This window comes from Silurus aristotelis (assembly GCF_946808225.1).
Source record: "Silurus aristotelis genome assembly, chromosome: 17".
Lineage (NCBI taxonomy): Eukaryota > Metazoa > Chordata > Actinopteri > Siluriformes > Siluridae > Silurus > Silurus aristotelis.
This window is the reverse complement of record NC_139590.1, coordinates 12,937,775-12,954,450: the sequence shown is the minus strand read 5'-3', so window position 1 is coordinate 12,954,450 and position 16,676 is coordinate 12,937,775. Positions and strand designations below refer to the sequence as shown.

The 16,676-nt window shown below is 36.3% G+C and overlaps 1 protein-coding gene across 1 annotated transcript in view; it reads left to right on the top strand.

Moving 5' to 3' along the window:
- Positions 1 to 12,599, top strand: part of LOC310739967 (bMERB domain-containing protein 1) — an 18,827-nt gene extending 6,228 nt beyond the window's left edge. The window contains exons 4-7 of the mRNA XM_083566259.1: positions 3,753 to 3,826; positions 5,555 to 5,669; positions 8,952 to 9,022; positions 12,103 to 12,599. Of these exons, the coding sequence (XP_083422385.1) occupies positions 3,753 to 3,826; positions 5,555 to 5,669; positions 8,952 to 9,022; positions 12,103 to 12,221 (379 nt within the window). The 3' untranslated portion in view covers positions 12,222 to 12,599. The remainder of the gene's footprint in view (positions 1 to 3,752; positions 3,827 to 5,554; positions 5,670 to 8,951; positions 9,023 to 12,102) is intronic.
- The last annotated feature ends 4,077 nt before the right edge of the window (positions 12,600 to 16,676 follow it).

Below are 16,676 nucleotides of genomic sequence, written 5' to 3'. Positions count from 1 at the left end.
CCAGGAGTCTTTTTTGGAAAGATGCAACAAGTCTTTCACACCTGGATTTGGGGATCCTCTGCCATTCCTCCTTGCAGATCCTCTTCAGTTCTGTCAGGTTGGACGGTAAACGTTGGTGGACAGCTATTTTTAGGTCTCTCCAGAGATGCTCAATTGGGTTTAAGTCATTGCTCTGGCTGAGCCATTCAAGAAAAGTCACAGAGTTGTTGTGAAGCCACTCCATCGTTATTTTAGCTGTGTGCTTAGGGTCATTGTCTTGTTGGAAGGTAAACCTTCAGCCCAGTCTGAGGTCCAAAGCACTCTGGAGAAGGTTTTTGTCCAGGATATCCCTGTGCTTGGCCGCATTCATCTTTCCCTTGATTGCAACCAGTCGTCCTGTCCCTACAGCTGTAAAACACCCCCACAGCATGATGCTGCCACCACCATGCTTCATTGTTGAGACTGTACTGGACAGGTGATGAGCAGTGCCTGGTTTTCTCCACACATACCGCTTAGAATTAAGGCCAAAAAGTTCTATCTTGGTCTCATCAGACCAGAGAATCTTATTTCTCACCATCTTGGAGAACTCCATGCGGGTTTTCATGTGTCCTGCACTGAGGAGAGGCTTCCGTCGGGCCACTCTGCTATAAAGCCCCACTGGTGAAGGGCTGCAGTGATGGTTGACTTTATACAACTTTCTCCCATCTCCCGACTGCATCTCTGGAGCTCAGCCACAGTGATCTTTGGGTTCTTCTTTACCTCTCTCACCAAGGCTCTTCTCCCCCGATAGCTCAGTTTGGCCGGACGGCCAGCTCTAGGAATGGTTCTGGTCGTCCCAAACGTCTTCCATTTGAGGATTATGGAGGCCACTGTGCTCTTAGGAACCTTAAGTGCAGCAAATATTTTTTTGGAACCTTGGCCAGATCTGTGCCTTGCCACAGTTCTGTCTCTGAGCTCTTCAGGCAGTTCCTTTGACATTAATTATTCTCATTTGCTCTGACATGCATTGTGATCTGTAAGGTCTTATATAAACAGGTGTGTGGCTTTCCTAATCAAGTCCAATCAGTATAATAAAAAATTTCTGGACTCAAATGAAGGTGTAGAACCATCTCAAGGATGATCAGAAGAAATGGAGAGCACCTGAGTTAAATATATGAGTGTCACAGCAAAGGGTCTGAATACTTAGGATCATGTGATATTTCAGTTTTTCTTTTTTAATAAATCTGCAAAAAGGTCAACAATTCTGTATTTTTCTGTCAGTATGGGGTGCTATGTGTACATTCATGAGGAAAAGAAATGAACTTAAATGATTTTAACAAATGGCTGCAATATAACAAAAAGTAAAAAATTTAAGGGGGTCTGAATACTTTCCGTACCCACTGTATATATATATATATATATATATATATATATATATATATATATATATATATATATATATATATATATATATATATATATATATATTTACTCCAGATGTGCTTGATGTTAAGTTGAAAGTGCGATAAGTGTTATGTGACCTTATATTGCTCCACATACATGATATTGTTACCATGGACACTACCGGTTTCATTAGAAAAATCTCTGTCTAGCAGGCAACATTTTTCTATTCCATTTGTGCACCCAAGGTCTGTCACGTTCACAAGGCAGCATGTTAACATATGTCTTCTAACATCCCTTATCTGGTTATGGTTGTAGACAACGTCAAACAGATCCTTCTTGAAAAAGGACCGATTACAGCCAATGAACTAATAATCCCATGTTTATCTTACAGAAGTCACTCTCTCTGGAATGCTAAAAATGTTTCCATGGTTACAACTGATCATTCTTACCTGTGATTAAGGCCTCATTAGTGATATTTTCCTTTTCTTTTTAGATCAGATATTGTCTTGGGTATAAGATCCTTACTTGTGTATGTTTATATTTTTGGTTTGCTCCTTTTTTTTTCTTCCAAATTTGGACTTTCAGTAAATCTTGCATCTCCCCAAAAAAAATGCGGATATTTTTTCAACTTTTCCAAGGAGTTTTGCTCGCCAGCAAACCTCCCAGGAGATCCTCGTTATTAGACCTTGTCTTCTTCTCTTTAGGAGATTTTTCTTCGGCAGTGCCCTTGAGATATCGTGCCCCTTTCATTGCGATTTGATGTATTTTTAACTAAGCTTTAGACTGAAATGGCTGTGGTCCTGTGAATCCAGATCAGTAAGACAAAATATTGCATTCCAATATTGAAGCCCAATATTATACATTTTTCAATATTTGAGATTCTAAAGCACTTTCTCTGTGTGTCAAACCCCTGTGCACCAAGCATGAACATATTGTTTACATGGGTTGAGGTGGAAAATCTTAAATGGAATACATCAACCCTATTTTACACCTTTGGGATGAATTGGAACTCAGACTTCACCTCAGCTTTCCTCACCTTACACACCCACTTTACTAAAGTTCTTCCACAACCATACTCCAAAATCTAATGTAACATTTTCCCAGAAGAGTGAAGGTTATGATAACAGCAAATGGAAACTGAATGGGAAATGGGATGTTCAAAAGCACATAAGAATCTTATGGTGTCCACACACTTTTGTCCATATAATGTGTATCGATAATTCAAACAGACAGATAGATAGGTCGATTGATTCATAGAATAATATGCTTTTTATATGTGGCAACCTATAATGGGATAAATAATCATTTTACAGTAAAGAAGACAGTAAACAAACAGTACTGTAGTGGACTTTAATGGATTTCATTTCAGCAGGATGAATACGAAATGGTCTATATGACTTAAAACTATGAAATATGCAGCATATTCAAAAAATTTTGTGTGTTTTTGAGTCTTACAATAAAATTATCATCCTGTTAAACAAAGAAAAACAGGGTTTTGTTGATGCTCCTGATACTTCTAAGAAATTCAAGAAAATATTCAATTACAAACTGTTTGTTTCTTGTGTGTGTGTGTGTGTGTGTGTGTGTGTGTGTGTGTGTGTGTGTGTGTGTGTGTGTGTGTGTGTGTGTGTGTGTGTGTGTGTGTGTGTGTGTGTGTGTGTGTGTGTGTGTGTGTGTGTGCTTGTTCTCATCCTTGACCCTTGAACTTAAATGACAGGCCAAATATAAGAGCTGATATGAGAGTGGGAAGATGCTCAGTCATCATCAAAATGAGACCATGGAAGGTTAGATTTATTTTAGAAAATAAACCCTGAGCAAACACTCATAATACCGTCATCTGCACCAAAGTGATTGAAATGGAGCATTTTCTTATTGTTTTCTGGTTTTCTCATGACACAATAAACCAAAGTTGGGTACAACAAAGCACATAATGGAAGATACACAAAGTTTGAGGTATTTTCAGATAGGTAATGCACAGTATATGGGCAGCACAGTGGGGCAGCTTGTAGCATTGCTTATATACAGCTTCAGGGTACCTGGGCTAGTCATATTATTTATATATTATTAATACCTAGCTTTCGTTACCATCCGTGTGTTTTGTATAGTTTCCCTATGTTAGTATTGTTTACCTTCAGGTGATTTGGTTTCCTTCCTCCTACGCTACTACATGCCAAGGTGGACTACTGTAGCTACTTTAAGTATTTGTGAATGAGCATGCAAATGTCGTTTATCATTTATTTCTTGAGAATGGTACAGAACAGTTTTAAAGCAAATCTGCATAACATAAAGATGCTAGAAAAATTAATCATAGTTTATCATTTTAATTTCTGTATGGTTTTTAACAATATGTCTGTCATTCCTTCTCCTTTGCTTTGTACCAATTTCTTCAGGATGGATGATATTCAGCTATGTAAAGAGATCACAAGGCTTAAAAAAGAACTGCAGAAATTAGTTTCGATCCCAGGTAGGCCCCACAAAACCAATATATTATGTACATGTTATTTAGCTGTTGCATTTTTTTTTTTTGTGCACAGGCGCATTGTCATGCTGGAATATGTTGGTCTCCTAGTTCAAGTGAACTTAATGCTATGTCTTTAGCCTACAATTGTGTGCCTCCAAATTTGTATTTACAGTTTGGAGAAGAAACACATTTTATTAAAAAATCAAGGGTCCCAATACTTTTCATATAGTGCATATACACTGATCAGCCAAAACATTATAGCCACCTGCCCAATTGTGTGTTGGTCACCCTTTTGCTGCCAAAACAGTGCTGACTGGTCGAGCATTAACAACATTCACTTCTTCAGTAATTTGAACTACAGGAGCTCATCTGTTGGATCGTTTCACACGAGCCAGCCTTCATTTCCCATATGCATCACTGAGCCTTGGCTGCCCATGACCCTGTTGCCGGCTCACTGCTGTTCCTTACTTGGACCACTTTTGATAAATTGTGACCACTGCAGACCAGGAACACCCCACAAGAGCTGCGGTTTTGTAAATGCTCTGACCAAGTCGTATAGCCTTCACAATTAAGCCCTTGTTAAACTCTCTCGAATCCGTACGCTTGCCCATTTTTCCTGCTTCTTACACATTAACTTTGAGGACAAAATGTTTTATTGCTGCCTAATATATCCCACCCACTAATAAAGAGATGATGCCATGATGAAGAGATAATCAGTGTTATTCACTTTACCCGTCATGTCACATGTCATATGTTAAGCCTGATCAGTGTAAACTGCATATGTATATGTATACACATCTTTGCTTAATAACTAACTATGAGGCTAGAAATTTGTATTTATTTTTTATTAACATTTACTAGCTTTCTAGCAAGCTAAATTAGTTAAAAACAGATTAGTACCTTAACAGGATAACTTAAACGGATAATTAAGGCTAATTGGTAATATTTATACAAATATATATAATTTTTAATAAATTTATTTCTAAATGTTTTCCTAAACAGGACATTTCTAGAGGATCTTGATCCTCTCTCCAAGCATAAAACCTTAACCTTCTACAGTGTAATTTGTGCATGTGCACTTCTTTCTTCATCATCCTAAAAACATCAGTGAATACCTTAATTAATAAGCATACACAATATAGATGGTGTATAAGGCCTCAGTGACACTGATGAAGGTTAAATAAGACAGTACTGTACATTTTGCAAGTTTCTCTCCACAAGTTTCTTCTTGCAAGCCTTTTAAACAGCTTGCTGTTATGTAACTTGAAACTCAATAACTGTAGAAGTTTGCTTATTAGTCCAATTTTGGTATTTTTCCAACTGTTCCAGACATATGAAATGTTTTGTTTATGTTCCTTATTTTTATCTTCCTGTCTATTTTTTCTTTCCTTCAATGACTTGAATGTGCCAAAAGCATGTATGTTTATTTCCATAATAACACTACAAGAATATTTAACATTCAAATACAAATAGAAGACAAATAAAGAAAAGTTAATGAAGAATAAAGAATAAAAATGATTGTTTGTTTGTAATGAATTACAGTCAAGGTATCTGTTCTGTAGGTGTTATAGCAAACAAGCTCACATTTGAGTAAACTTAAAAATCATTAAAAACTTAAATCCAAATAGCTATATGATTATAATTGTAAAACGTAAAAAGCTTTGTGATTGTATAACAGATCGAAAATTCTTTAAGATCAAAGCTTACCTATTAGAATTTATGTTTTGCTAGATAAAGACAAGTCCAGTGAAGACCGGCAGCGTGAGGAGATGCTGCTGCAGCAGATCCACAAGCTGGTGGAGACTCGAGACTATCTGGTGGATGATGTGGAGTTTGAGAGGCTGAGGTTAGTGCTTTTATAACTAAGCTACTTTGTGTCTGCATAAACAAGCCTTCACAGTCAAGCCAATGGTCTACACCTTTAGATAGCATGCTTGCCTGTCTTTTAGCTTGATAGCTGAATTGGAAGACGAGTTTGAGGCCAGGTCTGTGACATCTGTGCCCTCTGTGGCATTGCAACTGAGTTGCTGTCCAATCAGTTGTTATATGTATAAAAAACCTTCACTGTTTCCCACCTTCATACATGTCCCTCTCTTGTGTTTTCACATCAAGGGCTGACAGTTTTACTGTGGCTCTGGATCAGGTGAAGTAACACTGTTTAATAGATGGAAAGGGTGAAGGAGGTGATAGATGGCAAGGCAGATTGGAAGCCATAAAATAAAGAAAATAGAATGATTTTCTGTGATAAAACTGTAAGTTAGTAGGGCTTATGAACTAGCAAATTATATTTCATTGTATAACAAATAACTGGAAAATAGGATTCCTGACTGTTATTATATGCAACATTTTACAACAGTTAATTCTATGCCAGTAATTTGATTGACAAGCTGTCCAAGAGTGTCTATATTTAGTATAACCTATGCTTCTCTGTGTTCAATAAATACAATTCTACTTTCTAGTAGCATGTTAGCTAATATAACAAACTACACAACTTTCATGAATGTAATTTTCACATAAAAATAAAAGCTCATTAAATGATGATGAATGGGGAAAACAGAAGCCAGACAGAAACATAAGAACACTTATAACAGGAATGTATAAATTGATTTGAGCTAGCTAAGCAGCTAACCAACTGGCTATAGTGACTGTAGCTTCTTTAAGATCTATTTCCACTAATAGAGAAACAATTAACAAACATTTGACCTTATTCTGTCCCAAAAGGCAGTTTCTTGCAATTCATTTATATATTTAATTTTGTTTATAGAGCTCACACTCACACTGTGACACATTTAGAAAATCATGGCTATGGTAGCTTTTTAAGAGGCTCCAGATCACACTTTCAGAGCCACTGGCATTTTCTGATAAAGACCAATCCACAAAACAGTGTAGAATTTTGTGTACTGACAATGGCAAAATGAACCTGACACAGGCATCATCTGCCACTTGGTTTTCATTTATGTTTACTGCACATTTATATTTTATACTTGGTATTTTCTGTGAAAAAGAAAAAAAAATCCAGTATAAAGAGTTTGATTATTTCTGAAATGTCACATACACATATCATACGAAGTGAAAACAAACACCGTGAACTGACTGAAAGTGAGGTTTAAGGAATAAAGAGCAAAAGCCCGGAGTGCTTTAGATTGGCAGTAGCTGGTCAGCAAATCTCCTTATATCTCTGTTTTGACTGGAAATGTACTAAATTATTCAGGGACATGATGCATCTGGAGGTCAGTGTATCACTCACAATGTAAATATTTGGTAGTCTTGGTAAAGTTTTCATCTGCCTAAAATTAATAGTAAGAGATAACCAGGACCAGAGGGTCTTTATAATCAGATGCTAGTTCACTTAAGGATCTACACTATTAATAGATCATTTTGCTTTTCACTCATGAATATCCTACTGATTACCTGATTATATTTCCTTTTTTAACTGTATATAGCTTTTTCTCATTCACTGCTATCTAAAACCTATAGTGTAAAGTATGTTATGTTTAGTGGGAAAAACAGGACTAGCCAAGATCAATTCCCTTTCAAGGTCAAGCTCTTGTTTGAGTAGTTAGCTTAATTTGTGCATTGCACCAACAATTAGGCTATATTTTTTAAAAGACAAAACTGTTGAGCTTTCAGAAGAAAAAACAACGCCACATATGTAAATTTGAGACCTGATAGACAAACAACTGATGCTTTAATTTTGCTGCAGGGAAGCCCTTTGTGTTAAGCTCCAAAGAACGAATAGTCTACATTCTCACCACTGACAGTAATGTAATCAATGCGTGTCTTCAAATAAAATATTTATTTTCTGCTAATTTCATGCTTTGATTTATCATTAACTTGTTGTATCTATTACAAAAATATATACTTATGGCTAACTCTCATATCATATGAATCATAATGTGTCATGAAATGTATAAAAAAAAAAAAACATCTACACAGCGGAGCACTCTCATTGTAAGCCAGATAGGCAGCAGCATCTGCAATTGCAAAGGAAGTCATGACTGCAATCATGTCATGTCTGTCCTGAATAGCAAGCACAGTAAACACAAACAACAAGCTTGCCATTAGACAGCTTTTTTGTTCAAACCACACACAAAAACATGAGCTATTTGGGCAAAAACAGATGCTAGAGGAAATAACTTTGTTTTTGTTCATTACACCTGCAACTGCTGCACACGAGCCTTCTTAGTCACTACTGAGGAAGTGATATGGATGTGTTGAAGTAGTTAGACTTTTGTGCAATGTATAATTTTCCTCCTCCCTCTCCCTAAATTTGACCAATTCTCAGGTATCTTCTATTAAACAACAGCCAGCAACAAGGGGAGAATGAAGAAAGCATGTGCTTATAGTAGACGTAAAGTGACGTTTTAAACTGCTTATGCTGCTTCACAGGATAAGGTTACATACTTAGATGGAAATGCTATCTCCACATACAGGTGCTCACAGATGCTCATGAGTGTGACTGTGATTAATAGGTGAAAGAGTATAAAGTCATCCATTTTGAGCACTGCCCATTTTTTTCACTAGAACTTCTGATCTCTGTTAAAAGGGAAAATGCTTTTCTGTTGTACATCTGGAGCCTGCCTTATGGCTTTCAATCCAAACCACAATCAAAACCAGTGGTTTATGCCCAAATGGGTATGATATTCTGATATTGGGCCTTGTATCCATCCCAGCGATATGTTACATTGATTGATTTTTTTTATAGTATGAAATGTCAAAGGAAACATTGTAACATTGAAGAAATGTTTATATCAAATAAGAAAAACTGCAAATTAAAATGGAAAGCTGTTAGCTTTGCTGTTTGCTCTTTTCTGCTGTCGACGAGCATAAGCCACTGAGTGACATGTAAAAGAGCTGGGTGGCAAAGAGCAGGAGAGATGAGGTGAAAGAGATGCCAGAATCTTTCAATCATCACCCCTTTCCTGTCAGCTGTAAAGGAAGCACAAATGATTGCTTTAGACTTGAGTATAATTTACATATGTGAATATATGCAGATGATAACCATGTCTAAAGTTTCAAAATGATTTGGGATTTGTTTACTTCCTTCTTCTAGCCATCTTGTTATTTGTGTGCATTTGTTATCAAGACAGCTTGCTTTATTCAAACACATCATTCTGCCTTTTCACAGGGAGCAAGAGGAGGACAAAGAGATGGCCGAGTTCTTACGAGCAAAATTTCCTTCAAGCTCTACTAAGAAAAGTAGGTATTTAAGGGTAATAATAATGATTTGTGTTCATAATGCAGAACTAAGCTAAGTTGCTAAGTCGCTTAAGCACTGATTACAAAACAATGGCCTTCCCCAAACCACTTTGATCCGTTAATATTTTATATCATAAAAAATACCCCATTTTCCAACTGTACAAGATTATAAGGTGGTATTCAAAATTCTCTCTCTCTCTCTCTCTCTCTCTCTCTCTCTCTCTCTCTCTCTCTCTCTCTCTCTCTATATATATATATATATATATATATATTATATTATATATATATATATATATATATATATATATATATATATATATATATATATATATATATATATATATATATATATACAGTGAGGAAAATAAGTATTTGAACACCCTGCTATTTTGCAAGTTCTCCCACTTAGAAATCATGGAGGGGTCTGAAATTGTCATCGTAGGTGCATGTCCAATGTGAGAGACATGATCTAAAAAAAAAAATTATGATTTTTTAACTATTTATTTGTATGATACAGCTGTAAATAAGTATTTGAACACCTGAGAAAGTCAATGTTAATATTTGGTACAGTAGCCTTTGTTTGCAATTACAGAGGTCAAACGTTTCCTGTAGTTTTTCACCAGGTTTGTACACACTGCAGGAGGGATTTTGGCCCACTCCTCCACACAGATCTTCTCTAGATCAGTCAGGTTTCTGGCCTGTCGCTGAGAAACACGGAGTTTGAACTCCCTCCAAAGATTCTCTATTGGGTTTAGGTCTGGAGACTGGCTAGGCCACGCCAGAACCTTGATATGCTTCTTACAGAGCCACTCCTTGGTTATCCTGGCTGCTTCGGGTCATTGTCATGTTGGAAGACCCAGCCTCGACCCATCTTTAATGCTCTAACTGAGGGAAGGAGGTTGTTCCCCAAAATCTCGCAATACATGGCCCCGGTCATCCTCTCCTTAATACAGTGCAGTCGCCCTGTCCCATGTGCAGAAAAACACCCCCAAAGCATGATGCTACCACCCCCATGCTTCACAGTAGGGATGGTGTTCTTGGGATGGTACTCATCATTCTTCTTCCTCCAAACACGTTTAGTGGAATTATGACCCAAAAGTTCTATTTTGGTCTCATCTGACCACATGACTTTCTCCCATGACTCCTCTGGATCATCCAAATGGTCATTGGCAAACTTAAGACGTGCCTGGACATGTGCTGGTTTAAGCAGGGGAACCTTCCGTGCCATGCATGATTTCAAACCATGACGTCTTAGTGTATTACCAACAGTAACCTTGGAAACGGTGGTCCCAGCTCTTTTCAGGTCATTGACCAGCTCCTCCCGTGTAGTTCTGGGCTGATTTCTTACCTTCCTTAGGATCATTGAGACCCCACGAGGTGAGATCTTGCATGGAGCCCCAGTCCGAGGGAGATTGACAGTCATGTTTAGCTTCTTCCATTTTCTAATGATTGCTCCAACAGTGGACCTTTTTTCACCAAGCTGCTTGGCAATTTCCCCGTAGCCCTTTCCAGCCTTGTGGAGGTGTACAATTTTGTCTCTAGTGTCTTTGGACAGCTCTTTGGTCTTGGCCATGTTAGTAGTTGGATTCTTACTGATTGTATGGGGTGGACAGGTGTCTTTATGCAGCTAACGACCTCAAACAGGTGCATCTAATTTAGGATAATAAATGTAGTGGAGGTGGACATTTTAAAGGCAGACTAACAGGTCTTTGAGGGTCAGAATTCTAGCTGATAGACAGGTGTTCAAATACTTATTTGCAGCTGTATCATACAAATAAATAGTTTAAAAATCATATATTGTGATTTCTGGATTTTTTTTTTTAGATTATGTCTCTCACAGTGGACATGCACCTACGATGACAATTTCAGACCCCTCCATGATTTCTAAGTGGGAGAACTTGCAAATTAGCAGCGTGTTCAAATACTTATTTTCCTCACTGTATGTATATATATATATATATATATATATATATATATATATATATATATATATATATATATATATATATATATATATATATATATACAGTATATGAAATTATATTATTCATATAAATAGATGACTTGATTTTAATGCACAGTGCACCAGTGTACTGGAATGGTACTGGAGAGACGAGCACCATTATTGCCAAAAGATATTCCCTCAGCTGGTGTTTTGATGGTGGTGATGGAGAGTGCTGTCAACACTCTGGTCTAAAAAATCTCCCATAGTGTTTAATTAGGTTGAAATCTGGTGACAGGGAGAGCCAAGTGTAAGATTTACATCACTTTCATCATCATCAAACCATTTAATGAGGCCTTTGAGCCTTGTTGAAGAGGATAAGGTTAGCCTGGAAGAGAGCATTGCTGTCAGGATAAAAACTTTTCATCACAGGACAAAAGTGATTGGCCAGAATGGCTTTGTATTTCTTTACAGGGATGTTTTTTATTATTATTATGCTACTTTTTGTGTTTATTAGCATTCACAAGAAGCCATTTATCATCCTGCAATGTAGCAATGTCACATGCTCATCAAAGTCTGAAAAATACTTTGAAGCTAAACCTTTACTGTAGCACATATTGATTCTGGGGAGATCAGAGAAGGTCAAAAATACTGAATTCTGTTAATAAATATATTTACTATGCATTTCTGTGTAAGCTTGTGATGCAGACAGTGCTTTAACCTTTTTAATAATTTCTGCTGAAGTCCATTCACTGATTAATATACAGTCAAAAAAGTAATGTTCTTTGGTACTTGGTAGACTTTTTAGAATCTTATCATGCAGTAGGAGTATTATCACTGTATTGTTCATTCGTGGTCTTGTTTGCAACAAAAGTGCAAAAATCATATAAAACCTAAAATAAAATATGTGACTATTATAGGATTCTTTTAAAGAAAAACAGATTTCTGAGGGTTTTAATACCAAACACAGAGAAGATAATTATTCATTGTATTTTCATTTGTATGAATTGTATAATATTCTCTCTCTCTCTCTCTCTCTCTCTCTCTCTCTCTCTCTCTCTCTCTCTCTCTCTCTCTCTCTCTCTCTCTCTCTCTCTCTCTCTCTCTCTTTCTCTTTCTCTTGCTCACTCTCAAACAGGTTCCACTCAGAAAAGAAGAATGACCTCTAGGGCCCAGCAGGTTTCCTCTCCAAAAGTGACCAAGGCTGGCCTTACCCTGCTCAAAGAATGCTGCGGTTTCACCTGTTCTGTCATGTAGAATAGGAAACAATAACTACAAGAATGGGAAAAGAACTAAGATCCATCAACACTAAAAAAAAAAAAGTCCATCAATGCTATGGATAAAGAAAACTGTATATGTAAGCATGAGCCGTTTTACACAGCAGTATATTTTATGAGGTCTCATTACTGCCATGCAAATTGTGGAAATTATTTTTTAAATCAACAATGCGATAAACATTATGCAATGTGCTGCAAGTCAATTTATTGTACTTGTGCAGTAGTGTGTCTCTGTCTTCTCTCTGCTGTGTGTGAACTTTAATTTAAACTCTTCAGTAATCAATATTTTATATGAACAGTATTTTGTCTTTGTGAAAAGAAAAAAAAAACAGATGTCTGAACTGCATCCGCTACTAAGTTGCAAGCTTGGTGTACTTGCAATGTTGTGCCACAGAATACAGCTCGATTTTAACTCAGCTTTACCCATTGACATGCATTTTTGCCAGAAAAAGAGAGGGTGGGGGTGGGGGGTGGATAAATAACCATATAGAATCAGAGAAAATAGGACAAATGTATGGACAAAACACTGGAAAGATCTATGTGCAATCGGCAGCACAGCAGATAAAAGATCATATTAGTGTGCTGTTTATCTGCTACATGACTGTTCAGATTGAATGCTTTAGAAGATTTTTCTGATCTAAAGCATCACTACGCTAATAATCTGGGAGGTCAGATAACACACGTACTGAAAACACTGATTAGCTATTTACAATTCATTGTTATAAGCTGCAAAATAGACATTTTATATAAAATATATATTCTGTAGAGACATAAGAAAATGTCTTAATTAATAATATTAATATTTTAACCCCTGCTTAGTCAGTGTCTATGTAAATCCACTTATTTTCATGTCTTTTTCTTAAGTGTATTGTACTCTCCTTCAAATGCAACACCTTTAACTGTGTTAATTACTGAATGTGAAAAAAGCAACTACTGTTTTGTCTTGTTTCAAGACAAGATTTGCTCGTTTTTACCTCAGCAGTCTGTGAAGTTTGATGTTTTGGTGGTCCTGTAAAGGCATGAGCAGGATGCCCATTTTTAAATTTTACATTTTAAATTTACAGCATTTGGCAGACATGTATCCAGAGTAACTTGCAATTATCACACTTATATTGCTGCAGCAGTTAAAGGTTAAGGTAATGGTAGCTTGGGGGGTGCTGTGATTTAAACTTCTGATCAGGAGGTCTCAACCACTAGGCTACCAATAACTGAGACAATAACTAAGGAATCAATTGGGTTGTTTTGATTTAAGGAAATAAGTATGAGTTTCTATTACCAACAAATTATTTTTTTTGTTCTCCACTATAATATTTCTTTTAAAATGGTGTTTAAAGTAACATTTAATGATGTGGAATGTCCATTGTCAGTAGCCTCTTTTTTTTTACTTTCTGGAGTTATTAAAAATCAATTTAATTGGCCCATGTCAATGATTATGCACAATAAGCAAAATACTCTGTCCTGATGAATTTTCTGTGAGTTACTACTTAAGTGATTAAGTAGTAACTAATTGTTCTGGAATTGAAAGGAAATGGAATGATAAAAATTGGAAATGATTCCACACTGTCAAACCAATCAGAATTAATAAACCAAGCAGTATGGTATAATTATAAGTAATGTGCTAATTTGTAATAATTATAATATAATGAGTTCAATAAATAATTTGCTCACATTGCAATCAAGCTAAAATAGTTGCTGAGTGGGATAAAATGTACAATTTGTGATCAGTTTAACATTTAACTTTTTGATGAGTCTGCACAATGGTATCCTTATTAGTTATAAATCATTAGTAGTTACACTGTCATTGAGAATGAACAGCATATCATTTATGCTCCCCCCCCCCCCCCAAAAAAAAGACAAATAAAGTACACACAGCGACTTTTAAAGCATGGCCTTGTGACTGAACTGCTGAGGATTAACAAGCAAACCTGCTGTTTCTTGCACCTTTCTTTTAGCGTTGTTCTCTGAGCCACTGCACTGCGCAGCAGGATGACTCATACACAGAGTGGGGAGGTTCATTGAGATGCATAAAGGAAGTCTGCAATGTATTAAAAAGATAACTGTTGGTAAAATTATGTGTAAATATTTTGTTGTATTGTAACCCTTACAGTATTTATTTGATGGACAAAGATTTACCTGATAGATTTTATCTATTAAAAAAAAAAAGATTTAGAATAGGGTTTTTTCCACATTAGTTTCTTATTTCTTTGTGTGTACAAAAAACTGAGAAAAAATAAAAAGTTGAGATGGCTTGAGATTTTTCCGTCTTTTTAACGAAGGATTAAAGATTACACATAGAAATTTGCAAAAGAGGGTTTCCCCTTTAGAACCCATAACTATTCATTTATTCAGTCATTCATTTTCATTAGCAACTTTTAATCTGGTCAGGTGTTCACATCACATCAACACCCTGGTGAGGAAGGCCTTGCAGCGTCTGTACCATCTTAGACGCTTGGGGGACTTTAAACTACCCTCTCAGGTGCTCAAGACCTTTTACACTTGCACCATTGAGAGTGTCCTGTAGCAACACTTCCTGGTTCAGGAACAGCACAATGCAGGACAGGCGAGCCCTCCAGAGGATGGTGCGGTTAGCTGAACGTACCATCCGAGCTCCCTAACATTTACAGCACACAGTGCAGGACCAGGGCCAGGAATATTGTGAAGGACCTCAGCCATCTCAACAATGGACTCTTTTCTTTGTTACTTCAGGGAAGCGCTTCCGCTCCTTGAAAGCAAACACAGAAAGAATGAGGAGGAGATTCTTCCTGCAGGCCATTCGGAGTTCAAACCAGGAAACATGAAGGATCTAGTTTTTGCACTATTATATAACACCTTAACTCAGGACAGTCACTTTACCTCTGGACTTGCACAGCACAGTGTCACTTTATACCACACCATATTGCACATGGACACTTTAAGGACAATCACACTAAATTACTTTAAATTGTACTGACAATATCTGCCATACACATCTATCCCCATATATATATATATATATATATATATATATATATATATATATATATATATATATATATATATATCTTTTCTATAGCTTATACTTTTTATTTATCTACTTTTTTTTAATCCTTATATTCTATTCTTTTTTTCATTTTTAAATGTCAGACAGTCGTATAAATCATTGCACTGCATGTCGTACTCTGTATGTTTGTGTATGTGACAAATAAAATTTGAACTTGATCTGTATCCCAGACATTGTCAGGCTAAAGGCAAAACACACCAAAGACACCAAGAATGCATATTCTAACCCCTAGGACAAATTCCTCATAGCAAAACCACCTGCCTACTAGCATATTAGGAATCCTAGCGAAAGCCAAACGGACATGGGAAAACCAAAAAAAACTCTACAAAAGTCTTAACCAGAATCTGCTGCATTAAAATAAAATGACACACTATATTGTTATATTTGATATTTAAAGAAATTTGACTGCATTCTGTTTGCAGTTCATTTTTCAAATACCTCACTATTATTCATACCTCTCAAACCTAGAACTGCAGACTATAGTTATCTATCTATCTATCTATCTATCTATCTATCTATCTATCTATCTATCTATCTATCTATCTATCTATCTATCTATCTATCTATCTATCTATCTATCTATCTATCTATCTATCTATCTATCTATCGGACATTAGTAACCATGTAGGTAACAGCATTGTAATGAACATTGACATTTTTATTCTCATTTCTTAAACTGCCATCATTGCACCTGCAGCACAAAAGGTCTCACTGGTGTAATTGTATTTAATATGCACTGCTATTACAGATAATCAGTCACCTAGTCTGTAGTTAAAATAACTTTTTATTTAAACTTATTAAGCAGTCACCTCTGAAAAGATGATAACACTCCAAAAACCTTATTTGCACTTTTAATTTATGCAACTAAAGTCTCACATAAAGCATACATGGATCTGCTACAAATTGTGCTGCTTTTTTACAAATACAAGATAGAGACAACATTCATTGCAGAAAAAGAGCTTATATGTATGGTTGGCCAACGAATCTAACAGCTAAGGGATTTGTGCAGCCAATCAAAAAGTGTCCATAGAGACACGCGGCATGGTCCAAGGACATGCATGGTGGACTGCCTGACAAGTGTCATGCTTTTGAGTACGTTTCCTAGCAACATCACATAAAAATGAATTCTGATGTAAGCCAAAGGCAGACAATTAATAAAGAATAAAAGTCAGCAACTGAGCGACACTCTTTCCAGTGGGTGTTCACGTTTAAGTGTTGCAGCTTGCGTAAGAAGCTCTTTGCCTTGAGTTTAAAAAGGTGGGATGACTAAACATTAAATGCTACAGGTTTTGCCATTAAAGCAAACAGCAAAGACAAGTTTCCTTGTGATTTGTAAGTTGATCACAAGCTTTTTACATTGCACTTAATTGTGCTCTTTAATGTAAACATCCATGC